Genomic DNA, 19,503 nt, shown 5'->3' with positions numbered 1-19,503 from the left:
GTTAAAATCCGGTGTCGGCGTGCGCAAAGCTGCCCAAAATCGGCAGCCTGCGTGCGCCGAGCTGCACAGCCTGCCTCTGTTCCCTCCGAGGCTGCTCCGAAATCGGAGCGGCCTTGGAGGGAACTTTCCTTCCACCCCCCCCCCCCGCACCTTCCCCTCCCTTCCCCTACCTAACCCATCCCCCCAGCCCTATCTAAACCTCCCGCTCACCTTTGTTGCACAAGTTACGCCTGCCCAAGGCAGGCGTAACTTTTGCGTGCCGGGCCAGCCGCCAGCGCGCCATGGTCCAGTCTGGGGGCTGGTCCGGAGGTCGCGGCCACGCCCCCGGAATGCCACCGACGACGCGCCGGCTGCGACACGCCCCAACACATCCCCCGAGACGCCCCTGATGACGCGCCAGCCGCGACACGCCCCCAACATGCCCATCGACACGCCCCCGATGACGCGCCAGCTGCGACATCCCCCCCCGACATGCCCCCGACACGTCCCCCCAGGAAAGCCCTGGGACTTACACGCGTCCCGGGGCTTTGCGCGCGCCGGCAGCCTATGCAAGATAGGCTCGGTGCGCGCAGGGGGGGTTTGAGGTAGGTTTTCGTGGGTTACGCGCGTAACCCTTTGAAAATCTACCCCATTGAGTATGGCATCCATTTTGACAGTGGCAACTGAAAAATGTGTTGCAAATAATTTTTATTTTTTTTTAATTTAAATAATTTTTAGGTGTGTTTCACTACAGCAAGAGTGCCTCCCGGCCAAGGGTGCACTTGTCTGTATGTATGTGCATATACTGTAAGGGCCTTCTCTGTGAACGGATTTGGCTGAAATATCGTAGTACTGTCTTGCCAACGTGTCATCTCTCATTCCAAATTTCAGCCACCATCATGTGGACGTGCCCCTGATGTGTCCAGAGATTGAGGCTAGTGGTCATTCCTGACGAGCAGCGGAACCTAAACATCCATGAGTAGAAGCATCTGAAATCCCCCCAGCTGTCTTTTTTTGCTATTAGCATACCCATGTGCTGCTTCCATTGTAAATGCTGTGGTAGTTTTGCAGAAGACACCTTAATCATACCTTGCAGGCAAGGGGAAATGCCTCAAAATCACAACCCCCTGCCCCCCTTCACATATACCCGCACACATAGGAATAGTGAATTCCTTATTAAGTAGGCAACGCCGGTCCTAGAATGCCACAGACAGATCTGGTTTTCAGGATATCCACAGTGAATAGGCAAGAGGTATATTTGCATGCACTGCCTCTACTGTATGAAAATGTATCTCATGCATATTCATTGTGCACGTCCTGAAAACCAGAGCTGTTTGAGGCATTCCAGGACTGGAGCTGCCCACCCCCTGGCACATCTGTGCACCGATGGGACCGCGATGTGAAAGCAAATGCATGCTGGGAAGCACATGCTAAAGATGCTGTTCCCAAGATGACTAAAAACTGGTCGATTTCACTGAAGAGTATAAAGCAAAATGCTTATAACAATTTGTTTACTGCCTTGGGTAGCTGCATGGTTCCAGGCCCTGCATTCAAAGCGGGCAGTAAATACGCCGTGCATTAACGTGCCACCTCCGTTCTGTTTGTCTTAATTATATATTTCTTTAGTGCAAAGGTTATTTGGCGACCCGGATCCCATTTTCAGCCGTGTGCCATGGGGCAAGAATGAAATAACAGGCAGCTTAACGCGCAATCCATAGTAAAAGCAAATTACACAAAGCTTGTCCTCTACCAGCAGGAAGTCACTGGCATGTAATCTATAATAGATGTTTCCTTTTTTTTAATCAGAAGTTGGTTAGTGCAAGATATGATAGAATGCTAATGGTTGGTTATTCCTCTGTTAAGGGGATGCTGCTGTAATGCCACAGAAGGAAATGATGGCACCAGCATGTTTAGATAGGATTGCATGAACAACTCATGGCATTTTGGATGCTTTAATGGATTTGTTAGAAAAGACAGCCACTGTGTATTGCCCTTAACCCCCCCCCACACACACCTCCATCATCATCCATAAAGGGGTTTTACTGCTGGTTGAGAATGGAACCTTAAAGTTAAGCACTTTGGTGCAATGAAAGGCAGTTATGACTAAGAAAAATATTTCCAAGCCCATTGCTGTAGAAGACTGAGAGGTTAGGAGCAGCCTAACTTATTAGACTGTATCTGGGCTCCTCCAAGCCCCCAGGCTGAGCATGGTTTGCAGTCGGTGCATGTCTGAAGACTGGCATGCAGCCAACTCTGAGAGGGAGCCCAAAGAGGTCCTGCCCCTTGCTTATTAATTAGGGCTGTGAACATGTTCTGATTGGTTCTGACTAACAAACATAGAGGAAGCAGAAAAGGCAGAAGGCTATTTCAGAAAATAATTTGTTCTACTCCTTGCACCAGTCAGCTCAAAAGGGGTCCGGTTAGCAGGAGAAAAATACCCTGCTGAAAGAAGGACCCCCCCCCCCCTTACCCGCCCCGGCACTCCCTCCAAGTACCCTCAAGGCTACCTCCTTTCCCCATAGTGAAGCCCCCTCTCAACACGCTCATCCCGCCAGTCTGCTTGAACATGGCGGCCCCTGCCACCTGGTACATTGAACTGCATGGGCATGCTCTACTTTTCATTTTACTCACCTGGTTCTCTTTTTATGTAGGCTGTCTCTCTCTCTCTCTCTCTTGTCTTTTATTTCCTCCCAGTTGCTGTTTTTGTTTTCATGTTCCAGAGACTGTTGTTTTCTCTTCCCCTGCTTGTCTGTCTTCTCTCTTCCCCCTTCCACTCTTCTGCTTCCTCTTTAGTTTCCCTCCCTGATATCGCTCCCTTTACTTGCTGTCTCCATCTCTCCTTGACAGGGCAATCACCCCAGGCCCAGTCCTGTGCATATCTTGCATGCACCCAGTTTCTTAAGAAGTGGAGTTAGAAGCTGGAGCGGTTCTTGTCACCGTGATCTTCTCTTAGTCTTGCACAAATAAAGCAGGACCACAGGAAGACTGCGTCTCAGCGGCAGCAAGCAGTGCAATTGCTTACACCGAGAATAGTTGCTCCCGTTTCTGGTTGGGCGTGGAGACAGCCTTAGCAGCCGGTGCCAGTTTCTTAAGTGCAGAGGAATTCTGTTATAGTTTGATAAAGCAAAATGCTCTGCTCCAGAGATTCTAAATGTCCTACGCTCGATCTGATCAACCTTGCAATTAAAAAAAAAATAAAAGGCAGTATGATTTTTAATGTGTGAAGATCTAAAATCATAAAATTGAGATATTTCCTGTGTTCTGTGTTGTTACTGGTGTGTATAACTGTAGGGGCAGCTTGATAGGGGTTGGAGTCCCTCGTACCCTTTGCGTAGGGATCTCTGCAGTGCAGTATGGGGAGCGGGGGAGGGGGGGAGGACAGTTTTATAGGGGGATCTAGCTAGGTAGCTAATAAGTTACCCAGCTAGATAGTTGAAAATTGTGCCCCCTCACAGGCAGGTATATTTAGCCATGGCAAAAAGGGGGTGTGCTGGAGAAGCAAATGCATTTTCCCTTTCAAAGCTAGCTGCTAGGGCTGCAGAGATGCCAGATTATGAAAGTACCCAGTAACCTTGCGTCTCCATGGGCAAGGGGAAATTGTCCATTATGAACATAGAAAGTAGTCCAGGCTTAGAATCATAAAATGATAACTAAATAAAGCTGGAAGAGGCTTCATAGGTTGTATCGCATACTCTCTGCTTCCAGGCATAATCTACCTTGCTGTATCATCCCCGCCAAATATTTGTCTAAACTGCTCTTAAGTCTCCAGCGCTGGAGATTTCTCCACCCTCTGTGGTATCATTTTCCAGTACTTGACTAGTCTTCTGTGCTTCCACCTCTGAGGTGGTTATCATGAAACCAAATAGGAATTGTATGAATAAGAGAAATGACGAGGTTTCTGATTCAGTATCCCATGGATTTGAAGGCAAGGGAAGAATTAGATTTGTATGTTACTCACTCTTCCTTTCTGGCCCTCACAGGTAAAGTCACTCTGGCGCTACAGAGAGGATCAATATCCTCAGTGCAGTTGGATTAAATCATTTCCAGTTGTAAAAGTCAGCATTGTGCAGGCTATTTACATTTACAAAGCTGACTTGACCCCCTTCCTGTATGTATCTCAATTTTCTGAAAGGTGTTTTCTCTATCCAATTTTTCTGCATGATATAGAAACATTGAGCAGTCATGACTTTGAAATCCTTATGAGGTGACCGAAGGCCAAGGTCTGCATTGTTTTTAGCTATGATAATTTATTTAATGGATTATAATGCCCAAGCCTTGATTTCTGGATATTTAATAATTGATATAACAGTCTGAAAATTGCAAGGACGTAAGAAATTAAAGAGCTGCTATGTTCACAGGGCCAAGCTGTTGCTCAGCTCTGCTCAACCATCCCCAACGTAACTGTGTTTGGAACAGCTTCATCTTTCAAACATGAGGCCATCAAAGATTCTTTAACTCACCTCTTTGATAGAAATGCCGATTATGTCCAAGAAATAAAAAGGTAAAGAAATGTTATGCATTTGCAATTGCTTTTTAAATATTGTAAACCATCTTAGTTAACTTTGGTTGGAAGGTGCTTATAAAAGTCTGAAATTAAGTTATAGATAGTTTGCATCACTGCCATTTACTTTTAAGATTCACTGGGAATAATGAAATGGACTCTTGCAAAGACTATTGTTAAACTCGTGCATTTTGATACTGTTGGAGTATCCGGATATTTCAGCAAACGTATGAACAGAGTTTGGATAATAAGTGTGTTGTTTTTCTAATTTTTTTGCTGTTGAGTTCATCACTGTTTATTTCCGCTCCTGAGCAGCTGACATAAAGAGAAAATCTTAAATACAGTGGAACCAGTCTCCATTGGAAAGCTATCTTCATACTGTATCTAAACAGATGGATACTGTAGAGACAGGGTTTCCATCCAAGAGAAATCGTACAATTGGAATGATTCACAGAAATAGCTGGTTTTTTTTTTTAATTTGCTTAATTGAGCTGTAATCTTCTCTACAAATGAGTTTAATGATAGGAATTGGTAAGACTCTATTGTAGTCTCTTTGATACCCAGACAGGTTGACCACACTGTCATCTGGTTTATTCTGCACTGTTTTAAAGGCAATTCTTGCTCTTAAAATGTAGTAAGCCATTTTGCAGATGCCATTATATGTCACACCATTATTTAAATCAACAAAAATTGTGACTAAGGTTCAAGTGTGAATGCTGCCAATGTATACAGAATTTTCAACCAGAATATTTTTTAACAACTGTAACTTTTTCTGCTTTTCTTTAAAAAGGGCATTTGTTCATGATTGTCATCCTTTTTCCACATTCATCTTAATTATTCATGGGGGGAAAAAAAGTAATAGGTTTTCCTTTCTTAAGTAGGGATCACAATCATTTTTTAGCCATTACATTTTAATAAGAAAAGGATTCATGCATTTATTTCACTATCCAAAGCTTGTCCGCATGGTGGCAATTTATAGGCTTAACATGAGGAGAGAAACATAAAAGAATGTACACTTCAATTGCTTAATAATTGCTCAATGCTAATAAATGATGGATGTTTCTAGAATAGCGCAGTCAAGTGTAATTAATGAGTTAATGTGCAGCAAAGTGTAATGTAATAATTAGGGAGCACAGTTTGAAAGTGACTGGTGACACTGCAGGTCCAGCTGCAGACCTGCAAACTCATTTTCAAAAGGGAAACTCTAAAATGGAGTTTCCCCTTTTTAAATTCAGGGCCGATGGGGATTGCAGGTACAAAAGTATCTCGGGAGTTTGCATTTGCTTTCTTGCAGGCAAAACTTCTGTGTGGAAAATAGTTGTGGAGAGTTCAAAATGAACTTGTACACATTGGGGCCGATGTCAAAAAACCCGGAGTTAGATTCTAGCACGGGTTTTATTTAACACGCGCCTTAAAACGTGCGGTCCCCACAGGATGCAGGAAGCTAATGACATGCAAAAAGAGTGAGTTAAACAGCTTTTTTTGCTCGATAGCCATTTTGCATGTCATTACCTGTAAAACCGCACTAAAAAAAAGTTCCCAGACTCTTTCCCTCACATTTAAAATATAAGCCAGGCTGAAGTGGAACATCCCCCCACTTCCTGATTCCTCTGCTACCCCTCCCTCATATGTTAAAAAAACAGTAGGGCCGGAGTGGACCCCCTCCCTTTGTGAACCATTCTCTCGCGTATTGCAAACCACAAACCCAGCCAAAGTAGGAAACCCCCTGCTATCCTTCAATAAAAGTTAGCCGAGTTGGAGTAAAACAGTCTCTGAACTCCTGTAGACCTCCAGAATCCTTCAAATGCTACCCCATCCCAGGTAACCCTAGCTGGATAAGACCCCTTACCTTTCCTCCAGCGGGGCTGGCTGCTTCATCGCTGGCAGCCAATTGGACCCTCCACTGTCAACTACCAGTGAAAGAATTCAGAAAGGACAGCCTTCTGAAAGGGGATTGGTCCTTTCACTGACAGCTGACAGTGGAAGGACTAATCAGCAGTCAGTGAAGGAGGGAATACATTAATATATTAAGTATGGGGTAGATTTTCAAAAAGCGCGATTTGGCGTACTTTTGTTGGCGCATCAGGCGCAAACAAAAGTACGCTGGATTTTAGTAGATACGCGCGTAGCCGCTAAAATCCTGGATCGGCGCGCGCAAGGCTACCGATTCCGTATAGCCGGCTCGCGCCAAGCCGCGCAGCCTACCTCCGTTCCCTCCGAGGCCGCTCCGAAATCGGAGCGGCCTCGGAGGGAACTTTCTTTTGCCCTCCCCTCACCTTCCCCTCCCTTCCCCTACCTAACCCACCCCCCCGGCCCTGTCTAAACCCCCCCCCCTTACCTTGTTGGGGGATTTACGCCTCCCGGAGGGAGACGTAAATCCCCGCGCGCCAGCAGGCCGCTAGCGCGCTGGGACGTGACCTGGGGGCGGGTCCGGAGGGCGCGGCCACACCCCCGGACCGCCACGGGCCGTAACCACGCCCTCAGACCCGCCCCTGAAACGCTACTTCCCGCCCCGAAAACGCCGCGCGGATCGGGCCCGCCCCCGACACGCCCCCCTCTGAAAACCCCGGGACTTACGCGAGTCCCGGGGCTCTGCGCGCGCCGGTAGGCCTATGTAAAATAGGCGCACCGGCGCGCGGGGCCCTGCTCGCGTAAATCCGCCCGGATTTACGCGAGCAGGGCTCTTAAAATCCGCCCCTATTTGTTTTTCTTTCATTTTGCTTTGAAAACGAAACAAAACTTTCATTCAGATTTCCTGCTTGATTTCAAATGAATGCACCTCCCTATTTATAATATCACGCACAAGGATGATGAACAGAACCAGGACCAAGCCATGAGGCGCTCCTCTCATCACCTTTCTTCTGAATGAACTCCATTTGCCATCAGTCTGTTCTCTATTCCCCAAACAGTTACTAATTCAGTCCACCACCTGATGTCCCATCGCTAGACCGCGCAGTTCATATATGAACCTTCTATGCAGAACAGTATGAAAAACATTTCTGAAATCCAAACACACTACATCCAGCACCCCCTCCCGCTATGTAATTCACCCAGTTGAAGAAACCAATCAGGTTTGTCTAGCCAGGATCTCTATCTATAGGCTGCTATAAGTTAAGAAGCAGAAAAAAAACTACTCAAATTGCAGGTGCTTGCAACCGTATGCAAGGCATATATGCACAGTCAGTCTGTTCCTTCCAGAATCACCAGACACAGAAAAGTCGATTTTAAATGCCGGCACGCAGAAATCCCGGCAGACACACGCGTGGCCGGGCCTAGCATGCACCGAACGCATTTTTTAAAACGACCCGGCCGCACGCGTGTCTGCAGGTACGCGCGGAAGTGCCAGCAGAGCATAAAGGGGGTGGGGGCGAGGCGGGGTCTGGGCGGAGTGGGGGCGGGGAGGAGACTGGGCGGGGGCAGGGGCCAGCGTCATTTGGCGCCGTCCTGGTGACTCGCTGGCCGGCACGCACAGCCTGCTTCACCTCTGAAGATGAAGTAAGTTGTAAAACAAAAGAAACCCTAATAGTTATGAGGGTTGTGGTTGGGGAGGACGGGAGAGGGGAGAAAGGGGTGGGTAGGGAAGTTCCCTGCCAGTCCGCTCCTTAATTGGAGCAGACTGGGAGGGAACTGGGGATGTCCCGAATGCGTTGCAGCGCACTTTTTAAGAAATTCCCTCCCCTTATGCACCACCCGTGCACTGATGCGTGCGCCAATATAAAATCATGTGCGTGTGGGTATCGGATTTTATAACACACACACGCGTGTTATGAAATTGGCGCATCCATGTGTGCACCACGGGAACTGCGTGCGCTTCTTTTAAAATGTGCCCGTGTATGAACACGTGGCTGTATTACAGCTTCCCGATGTATGGTCCTTTTCTTTTCAAACAGTCAGTCCTGGCATAGCACAGGCTGGCCTTTCTCCCATGGACAACTATTCACAGAGGAAGAAAGAAAAAAAATCACACTCACTTCTAGAGGGTTTTATCCAGCCGCCTCCCCCCTTTCCTTAAACAGGTTTTTCTTGCAGCTACTTACATCCGTAAACCAGACACATACAGTATGTGCAGCCCTGTTCCCTCCAGAATCGCCAGGGAGAAAGTTGAATGGTTTAACTGCAGCCCATCGGAGCTCTCCCATCGTGTATTTTCAGTATACAGTCTAAAGGGTTATACATGCATTTTTATTCTAGCAGTTCGCAGCCTAAGCAATGTTTGTTATCATTTTGTCCTAGCTGAGGATGCTGGCATGTTGCTTAGCAATATACACAGCTGCTTTTCAGCCGTATCCTCAGATCATGTGTTTACACAGGAACTAATTAAAATAAACCCTAAATCGGATGCTCATGGAACCATGTTATTATACAACAGCTCTAGCCTGACAGGGAGCAACCAAAGTGTCATGTTTGCTATTACAGTCTCAAAGTAAATAGCCCAGCAAATGCAGTTACACTCGGTGACAATGAATGTACAGGTTCCACTTTTCTCACCATTTCAGGATCTCGTCAGATGGTGTAGATATTGTTCTGGATTGCTTGTGCGGGGAAAACACAGGAAAAGGCCTGGGGCTTCTCAAACCACTTGGCACTTACATTTTGTACGGTAAGTAGGAAATGTGATTCAGACATTGTATGACATGTTTTAGAAATGCAATGCAAAGGACTGTGTTCAGCTACCATTTTGGCAGGATGGTGTAAAAGGAAGAGCCTCTTTTGGAATCAGGGTCTTGCGTTCCTTTCCTGGTTTTACCCAACAATGGGGGCAAGCATTGCTCTGGTTTAAATGCCACAGCTGAATATGTGGGCTGAATTCATTGAGCAACTTCTCTCATTTCGTGACTATAGCTAACATGGCTAGTAAATTGTTTGTACCTGTACAGTATTCCTTCTTTCTGAGGCCCATTGCATAAGTAAAGGAATGGAAAGACTGGATGCAGGGAATGCTAAACCACAGTATGTACTAAATCAGAGCGTGTACATTCAACTATGCTTCAACATGCTGAAAGCAAGTGCTGGTTGGGCATTCTACAGATAACTGTCACTGTAATGGCAGTAGGTAGCAGTAGCTGTATGGTCTTCACTGAAGGAAGCAAGGAGATGTGGCCTATGGCATACCAGAACAATGAACTATGAGCTAGAACTCTTTGGACAGGGTTCAAATCATGCTCAGACTAGAAATTCTGTAAGTGATGTTGATCAAGTGACCTTATTGACCATTGGTATAGTAAATACACATGTAATTAATAGTAGTAGTGGACCTCATCCCTTCTAACATCGTCCTTTTGGAAGTTATCGTACTGTCAGTTTGGAAGCCCTTCCAGTACAAACCATAATGGGAGTGGTGTCTCCATGGCGGTTTATTATTAGAAAAGGTGACTTATGATGTACTTGCAGGTATAACTGAACAGGTAACTTCAAGCAAGGAGGTAAACACTTCCAATTGGGGCAAAACTTAAGTCTAGTCCACTTACCCAGTCCAGACCAGTTTCAACAGTAATTCCTGTTCATGGGCAAACGGTCAATACCTGAGACACAACTTCTACTTACAGAACTAGCACAGAGCTTCAAGACTTCCACATCAAAGGATTTAAAAGCTCACGAGTCTTCTATCGGGATCCAACTTCGGCGGAGCACCGTAAGAGGCAGGTAGGAGGCCTGCACAGCTGCCACAGTCAAAGGCTGAGGGATCTGTGTCAGGGGTGAGGAGGCACTCCCCCCCCCATGGGTGAAACCTCCGGGCGGAGAAGCACAAGAGGGCTGGCACTAAGGGGAAGATCCCTCCCTCCCTCCCTCCTTCCCAGAGCCCACGCAACAGCAGCACTGGCAAACAATTTAAACTTTGGCGAAGCACCGGAGGCACTTGTGCCAGCTGGCGCACGCATGAAGGGGCATGCCCCTTCGTGTGAACCTGAAGTGCTGCCTGAAAGTTGAATAAATCCTCAAAGAAGAAAAATGTAGACAAATTCAACTACCTCAAACTCAATAAAATATAAAACCTTGAACATGGAGACATCTTTATCCATTGAAAAAAATATCAAACAAAAGAAATTGCAGATATCTGATGAAAAAACAAAAAAAAATCAGAAGAAATTACTGTAATCTGATTTATCCAAAGTGTAACAACAATTTCACTGAAATCCTCCCAATCCTTATATTAACATTTCTACTACTAAATGTACAATTCCTAGCAAAAAAAAAAATACCACTTATAAATGACCTAATAGAAGATCTGTACCCCTCCATATTCTGTATAACTGAAACATGGCTAAAAGACTCTGACAATGTTCTTCTAAACCAAATTGAATGTCCAAACCATGAAATGTTCATTTTCCCAGACCTAAAAGAAAAGGAGACGGCCTCCTAATAATTTGCAAAAAAGAACTTAAACTCAAACCATACAAAACTGAAATAAAGCCACCATATGAAGTGGCAATACTTAAATCACAAAAAAAATACATATTGGTCTAACATACAGCCCACCAGGAACACTCCTAAAAGATTGTTCACCTTTAATTGAAATCTTCACAAAATCATTCCCAAACCCAGAAACAACCATAATTGCAGGAAACTTCAGCCTACATATAGATAACACACCTAAATCCAACTCATGTAAAATATTCCTCGACACAATGAAAGCCATGGGATGGACCCAGTTTGTAACTAAACCAACACACAAAGCAGGCCATATCCTTGACATTATTTTTGCCAATCAAAATTTCTGCCAAATCAGTCTATCCCAAAAAATTATACCATGGACAGACCATCAACTAATCAAAGCTAATATTACACTCCAAACCTCACAACAAATAAAAACTAAATATAATCAAACTATCAAATACAGAAAAAAAGTAGATCCCAAAATTCTGTAAGAACATATTAAACATACATTTTAGATTCAGATATAAACAATATTTCATCACCTTTTTAATTTTCTTTTTTTATTAGGTTTCCAAATAATTACAAAGCATTCATATCTTTGCACAGAAAAAGGAAAACAGATCATATAGATCTTTAAATCATTTCATAGAAATATAGAACATAGAAATGACGGCAGAAGAAGACCAAATGGCCCATCCAGTCTGCCCAGCAAGCTTCCCTCATTTCTTCTCCCATACTTATCTGTTTCTCTTAGCTCTTGGTTCTAATTCCCTTCCACCCCCGCCATTAATGTAGAGAGCGGTGATGGAGCTGCATCCAAGTGAAATATCTAGCTTGATTAGTTAGAGGTAGTAGGGGTAGTAACCGCCGCAATAAGCAAGCTACACCCATGCTTATTTGTTTTTACCCAGATTATGTTATACAGCCCTTATTGGTTGTTTATCTTCTCCCCTGCCGTTGAAGCAGGGAGCTATGCTGGATATGCGTGAGGTATCAGTTTTTTTCTTCTCCCCTGCCGTCGAAGCAGAGAGCTATGCTGGAAATTCGTGATGTATCAGTCTTTCTCCCATGCCGTTGAAGCAGAGAGCTATGCTGGATATGCATCGAAAGTGAAGTATCAGGCACATTTGGTTTGGGGTAGTAACCGCCGTAACAAGCCAGCTACTCCCCGCTTTGTGAGTGTGAATCCTTTTTTCTTCTCCCCTGCCGTTGAAGTTATGCTGGATATGCGTGAAGTATCAGTTTTTCTTTTCCCCTGCCGTTGAAGCAGAGAGCTATGCTGGAAATTCGTGATGTATCAGTCTTTCTCCCATGCCGTTGAAGCAGAGAGCCATGCTGGATATGCGTCGAGAGTGAAGTATCAGGTACATTTGGTTTGGGGTAGTAACCGCCGTAACAAGCCAGCTACTCCCCGCTTTGTGAGTGCGAACCCTTTTTTCTTCTCCCCTGCCATTTAAGCAGAGAGCTCTGCTGGATGTGTGAAGTAACAGTTTTTCTTTTCCCCTGCTGTTGAAGCAGAGAACTATGCTGGATATGCATTGAAAGTGAGGTATAAGAATGGAGTGATCAAGCTAGTTGAAAGGCATCAGGAATAGAGGAAGGTGGAGGTAGTAATTTGGATATTTGGTTTGGGGTAGTAACCGCCGTAACAAGCCAGCTGCTCCGTCTTTGTGAGTGCAAATCCTTTTTTCCACATTTCCTCTTGCTGTTGAAGCTTAGAGCGATGTTGGAGACACAGTAACCATGTGTATGTTTATAGACTAAGGGTATTGACTCCAGGCAGTAGCCATCATTCTGGCGAGTCACCCACTCTTCATTGGCGGCCTCTTGACTTTATGGATCCACAGTGTTTATCCCACGCCCCTTTGAAGTCCTTCACAGTTCTGGTCTTCACCACTTCCTCCGGAAGGGCATTCCAGGCATCCACCACCCTCTCCGTGAAGAAATACTTCCTGACATTGGTTCTGAATCTTCCTCCCTGGAGCTTCAAATCGTGACCCCTGGTTCTGCTGATTTTTTTCTTATGGTAAAGGTTTGTCGTTGCCTTTGGATCATTAAAACCTTTCAAGTATCTGAAAGTCTGTATCATATCTCCTCTGCTCCTCCTTTCCTCCAGGGTGTACATATTTAGATTCTTCAATCTCTCCTCGTACGTCATCCGATGAAGATCCTCCACCTTCCTGGTCGCCCTTCTCTGTACCGCTTCCATTTTGTCTTTGTCTTTTTGTAGATACGGTCTCCAGAACTGAACACAGTACTCCAGGTGAGGCCTCACCAAGGACCTGTACAAGGGAATAATCACTTCCCTTTTCTTACTCGATATTCCTCTCTCTATGCAGCCCAGCATTCTTCTGGCTTTTGCTATCGCCTTGTCGCATTGTTTCGCAGACTTCATATCATTAGACACTATCACCCCAAGGTCCCTCTCCTGCTCCGTGCACGTCAGCCTTTCCCCCCCCCATCGAATACAGTTCATTCGGATTTCCGCTCCCCATATGCATGACTTTGCACTTCTTGGCATTGAATCTCAGCTGCCATATCTTCGACCACTCTTCCAGTTTCCTTAGATCCCGTCTCATTCTCTCCACTCCTTCCGGCGTCCCTAGCGCCTCCTTTTTGACAGGAGCGGCGGCTGTCAGCGGGTTTGACAGCCAACGCTCAATTTTGCCAGCGCTGGTTCTCAAACCCGCTGACAGCCACAGGTTTGGAAAATGGACGCCGGCATAATTGAGCGTCCATCTTCCGACCCGCGGCCCTATTTATTTATTTATTTTTCCTTTTTTTTTCCTTTTGGGGCCTCCAACTTAATATCACCAAGATATTAAGTTGGAGGGTGCACAGAAAAGCAGTTTTTACTGCTTTTCTGTGCACTTCCCCGGCGCCGGCAGAAATTATCGCCAGCCTTTGGGCAGGCATTAATTTCTGAAAGTAAAATGTGCAGCTTGGCTACACATTTTACTTTCTGTATCGCACGGGAATAACTAATAGGGCCATCAACATGCATTTGCATGTTGCAGGCGCTATTAGTTTCAGGGGGGTTGGACGCGCGTTTTCGACACGCTATTACCCCTTACTGAATAAGGGGTAAAGCTAGCGCGTCAAAAACGCGCGTTAACAGTGCGCTCCACCGAAGTGCACTGTACTGTATCGGCCTGAAATTGAGACCAAAATAACCACAGGCGGCTTGGCAGGCAGAACCAGTTCTAGTTGCTGTTCCTGTGTCTGTATTGACCCATGTAATAAAGCATCACTTCTAGGATTAGACAAAACAGACTTACCACCATACTGATGAGAATTCAAATTTTCCAGCAAACTCATGGCTGTAATGCCTCCTTGCTCTGCTGTTTCTTCATCAGTCACCTTGCTTGCTGCTGCTCCCTCCATGGTTTCCCCCGAGCTTGATACTCTCGGCGGTTCCAACGCAGATTCTAGCGGCAAAATTGACGAAATCGCCTGTGGAGACCTTAGTAAAGGAAGGCTCAATGAAAGTTCCCCAGGCGAGATGGCGGCTTCCTTGCCAAACTCGTCAGCGGGGATCGGCCTCTCCTGTTTTGGGTAAGGTTGAGCGCATTCAGCGATGGTCCTTTGTCCTGGTGGGAGAAAGGGGTGTGGAGGGAAAGACCCTTACTTTCCCGTTTCGCTTAGGGGGCATATTGTAAAGTCAAAAAGCTTTCAACAAAGAAACTTGAATGGGAGCTGCTGAAACGTGCTGCTACCAAGCAGCCATCTTGACTCCTCCCCCTCATCACCTTTTATTCTCTGACAAAAATCCATCAACGAAATAGCCGATGAACAAGAAAAAAACCTCCACAAAAATGAAAACTATTCAGAACAAAAGAAACCATGGTACAACGAAGACTTATGATGTACAAAACAAACCCTAAGAAAAATATGAGAAGCAATGGAGAAAAAAATGATCAACAGAAAACCTTGCAAAATACAAATTACAACTATCTAAATATTGAGAACTAATAAATAAAACAAAAAAACAATACTATGCTAATCAAATTCATGGAGTAATCTAAACTACTCTATGAAACAGTAAGAACCAACTACTCTATGAATCAGTAAGAACCAACATCCTCCGCTTCAAATAACTATGACTTCACAAAAACCTCATGTGATGATTATGCAAACTATCTTTTGCATAAAATAAATACTCTCAAGTCACAATTCTTCAATACCCATCAACGAGATAACTCAGAAACTCATCCTGCCAAACCAAATTGGACTTCTTTCAACACAGTATCAAAACTCAAAGTGAATCAGATAATCAATAAAGTGATAACCTGCATCCCACCCACTATATCCTATCCCAACTAATACCCTTAAAAAAGTAAACACCAATAATCATAACAATAATAAACTGCTCTCTAACACAAGGAAGAGCCCCCAAGATGGCAAAACAAGCTATTGTGAAACCAACTTTAAAAAATCAAACTGGAAAATTAGATGACTGGGACAACTACAGACCAATCTCAAGCTTACCTTTCATCTCAAAAGCATTAGAAAAAGCAGTTTTATCTCAATTAGAAAACCACCTGGATGACAATATTCTATTCCCAAACCAATTTGGATTTAGAAAAAAAAATTCAACTAAAACTCCACTCATATCCCTAACAAACAACATACTAAAAGGATTTGATCATAATGAATCATATTTACTGGTTCTACTAGACTTAAAAGCATCATTTGATTCTGTGGACCATCATCAACTCTGCCAACAACTAAAAAAACTTGGAATTGATGGAAAAGTTCACAAATGGTTTTCTTCTTTCCTTAAGAATAGAAATTTTCAAGTAAAACTGAACAACCAAATATCAAACATATTTTCAATAGGCACAGGAGTTCCTCCACAAGGCTCAGCACTCTCGGCAATCCTATTCAACATCTACCTCCTACCAATATGCTCTTTCTTAGAAAATCTGAACATGAAATTTTTCATATATGCTGATGATTCCAGACCTGGACTATTGCAACTCACTTCTGTTGGGCCTTCCCACAAGCACAATTAAACCACTACAACTTCTCCAAAATGCTTCAGCAAGACTCCTTATAGGAACTAGAAAATTTGATCATATTATCCCTTCTCTAACCGACCTTCACTGGCTTCCAATAAAATTCAGAATCCATTACAAAGTTTTATCCCTCATCTTTAATATTATAAACCACTATGATCCATCTCTTCCAGGAATAACAATAACTATCTACAGCCCACAAAGAGATCTCAAATCGCAAAACAAAAATCTTCTTACAGTTCCTTAAAATCTGAACACTCATCTAACACAAATAAGAGAACGAATGTTCACAATAGGAGAACCCAAACTATGGAACGATCTACCTGAATCAATAAGTGTTAATGGAAAAAAAGAAATTCAAGCAAGAACTTAAAACCTGGCTCTTCAGAAAAGCCTATGAACTAATGTAAAGAGATTTCAAATAAGCCACTTAATGAACATAATTATTCCAGAAATATTACTTCTTCTCAGCACATCACAAAATATCTGACTAAAAACTATTCCAAACTGAAACAGTAAAGATCAATATTAAATTGTTAACTTTGAATGTTTCAATTAATCAATAGTATTAAAATAGATACCATTACTTTAAATAAGAACCTGTTAGTGCAATACTATAAAATGTAATAGAAGGCAATTTATGTAAACCATTGTGATCTTCTGTTGGAACAGCAGTATATAAAAAGCATAAATAAATAAATAGGCATCATCACTTGGCCTGCTAGCCATCTAAATGCCAGGAATGTTTTCCAGGTGTCCAACATACCTTTTGAATCCCCTGAAGACCAGGCTGGAACCTCAGTGTTGGGGCCATATTCCAGGCTATCAGTAATCAGGGCTGGGGGTCGTTCTGTGACTCTACATGCAGCATGCCAGCTTTGAACTGGTCCAAGGCCAGAGGAAATACCCACATACAGATCAGACACCTGAATGGATGTTTTTCACATGCACTAACTGTAAAGTCCATTGAGGTGATTTTATCATTAGCTTATTTTCTCTATAATATGTAATAAAGGTGCCTATTTACTAAGCTACAATAATTGCACATTAAATGCCAATTTTGATTTTTCATGTGCACTAAATTTGCATTATCGCACGATATTGACAAATCTCAAACAAATACAACCTTTTTCTTGGAAGAGGCATTTTTCCTTTCAGGTACAAAAATGAATTTATAAATTGGGGCTGTCTTCCTTTGCCAACTGTTCCCTCCTCCTTGTGACCCCAGGGGTGAGTCCTTTCTGGGTAAGGGAGGGGGGGGGGCTAGTGTTTCTGAACCAGGGCGTGACGTGTTTTCCTTTGTCAGTTTGTAGCTTGTTGACTCAAATTGTGATCCAGGCATTTGACTTGTTCCAGAACTCAGCCTTAAAAAACATATTTCCATAAAAATACAGGAAGGGTATTACAAACTGTTAATACTCCGATGCCTACAACCTCTTTTGAATCATAACGAGTTTAGAACAGTCCTTCAGTCCTTAATATTCACCAATATAGATTACTGCAATTCCTTATATCTCGGTCTTCCACAAGCATCAATTCGTCCGCTTCAAATACTGCAGACTTCTGCTGCTAGAATCTTTACAGGGGTTAATAAAAAAGATCACATAACTCCTGTCTTAATTGCACTTCACTGGTTGCCAGTCGAGTGTAGAATTAAATACAAAACATTATGTTTAATACATAAGGCAATTTATTCTGATCACGTCGATTGGATGAACGCAGTTATACGTATTCATACACCTCAACAAAACTTGCGCTCAGCAAATAAAGGTTTCCTTACTATTCCATCCGTTGCATTTGCTAAACTTACTTCTGTCAGAGAAAGAGCTGTTTCATTAGCTGGACCGAAATTGTGGAATACCTTACCTGTCGAGCTAAGACTCCAGAAAGATTTGAAATGTTTTAAAAAAAGCATTAAAAACTTGGCTTTTTGAACAAGCGTACGGAACAGATGTTAGCCAGTAATTTATTCTATTTTATTGTTTTACGTTACTGAATTAATTAATTAATTGTTAACAATTTCTTCTATTTATTATTTTTTGTTAATTTTAATGCTTATCTATACACTTTTATAGTCTTAATTTTTATCAACTTTTTAAATTTTTAATATTAGGATTGTATTTTCTTTTACTTTATTGATTATATAAAGAAAATGTGAACCGTTGTGAAGGTAAATACCAAACATCGGTATATAAAACTGATTAAATAAATAAATGTGATGGTAGATGAAACAGGACACAGGTCTGGGTGTTCAAATAAAAAAGCTTACTGATTTCTTCAAAGGTAATCAGTGTCCATGTGAATAAAGAAATTTACAGATGAGTGACCTTTTCTCTCTGTATGTGCCGGTGGTTCAGGGTCCTGGGTGATTCCTCATTCTCCTGAACTGAGAGTTTGTGTCCCATACTCTGGGAAGGGAAATCCTGTAGAGGTTGAAACAGTCGTACCTGAGTTCCTATAGACTTTATACAGTTACCCAGCCTGCCCCTGTGTCCCGGGGAGAAGATCCTGTGGAGGGTCTTCAAGTCTGATGCCCATTCTCCAGCCTTGTTCAGATCCTACTGGCGAGATTTGTTCTACTCGTCACTGCCCTGCCATCGGCTCAAATGCACTCCCAGTCATGGGGCCTCCTTTCCACTAAATAGTCCCTCCGGAACCCGCCCCAACCTCCATGAACAAAGCCGCGTTGCACCAATAACAGTTGATATTCACTGCCTGTGATCGCTGGCATACTCTGCAGTCCACGCACTACTCAGCCAAAATGGAGCCACACCCTGACAGAGACAACTGCAGTCCTCCCTGATACTGAACGGGACAGGCCAGACCTGTTAGGCCGTACGCGAACCCTGGTCCGCTGATGGGAAGCAAGGCATCAATTACCCACTGACCTCTGGTCACTTGGATAGCCACCCCATCGTTGATTTGGTGAGGCAGACTAAGCCCGCAGGAACTGGCCTGAGGTATCAAGGGTTTTTAGGCCATGATGCAGTCTTGCTGAGGTACCATCACTGGTATTTTGCTGAGGTACCATCACTGGTATTTTGCCTTGCACTAGACATTGTTCGATTGCAATCCGCTAGTGTTGGGCTTTGATCACTTGCTGGGCTTTCATTGGGTTCGATGTTTTGGGCTGCTCATGTGAATGTTCATCCTGCCACTGTGGCAAGGCTCAATACGCACTGCTCTATCAGGTTGCTTAACATGCACACGCAGTTCCTTGTCCTGAGGCTGACGAAGCGAGTGTATCGCGGGTTGTATACTCTCTCATTGGTGATGCTTCACTCACGTCATTACTGACATCATACACTTGCCATACACGTCCTCTTCACATCCTTCCTTTCCCGCTGAACCTCGAACGCAGGAACAAACGCTATTTATGTAAGTTTTGCAACTTTTCACTAAACTTCTTGTTAACGCTGCATGGTCACCAAAGATCAGATTTATCACTGCAAATACTTGATTGTACATCTCCACCACCTTCTAGCCCTGTACGGGGTGCCATTTTATGTAACTCTTTTCTTGGAAGGGGCATTTTTTCCTCCGAGCACACAAAAATAATTTATAAATTGGGGCTGACTTCCTGTGCCAACGGTTCCTTCCTCCTTGTGACCCCAGAGGTGAGTTCTTTCT

The 19,503-nt window shown here is 43.8% G+C and overlaps 1 protein-coding gene across 1 annotated transcript in view; it reads left to right on the top strand.

Moving 5' to 3' along the window:
* VAT1L (vesicle amine transport 1 like) overlaps positions 1 to 19,503 on the top strand; it is a 103,765-nt gene that overhangs the window by 23,137 nt on the left and 61,125 nt on the right. Inside the window, exons 4-5 of the mRNA XM_029608169.1 lie at positions 4,338 to 4,480; positions 8,977 to 9,080. Of these exons, the coding sequence (XP_029464029.1) occupies positions 4,338 to 4,480; positions 8,977 to 9,080 (247 nt within the window). The remainder of the gene's footprint in view (positions 1 to 4,337; positions 4,481 to 8,976; positions 9,081 to 19,503) is intronic.

This window comes from Rhinatrema bivittatum, chromosome 7, assembly GCF_901001135.1.
Source record: "Rhinatrema bivittatum chromosome 7, aRhiBiv1.1, whole genome shotgun sequence".
NCBI classification, from domain to species: domain Eukaryota; kingdom Metazoa; phylum Chordata; class Amphibia; order Gymnophiona; family Rhinatrematidae; genus Rhinatrema; species Rhinatrema bivittatum.
The sequence above is the reverse complement of the archived record's forward strand: the minus strand, read 5'-3'. Positions and strand labels throughout refer to the sequence as shown.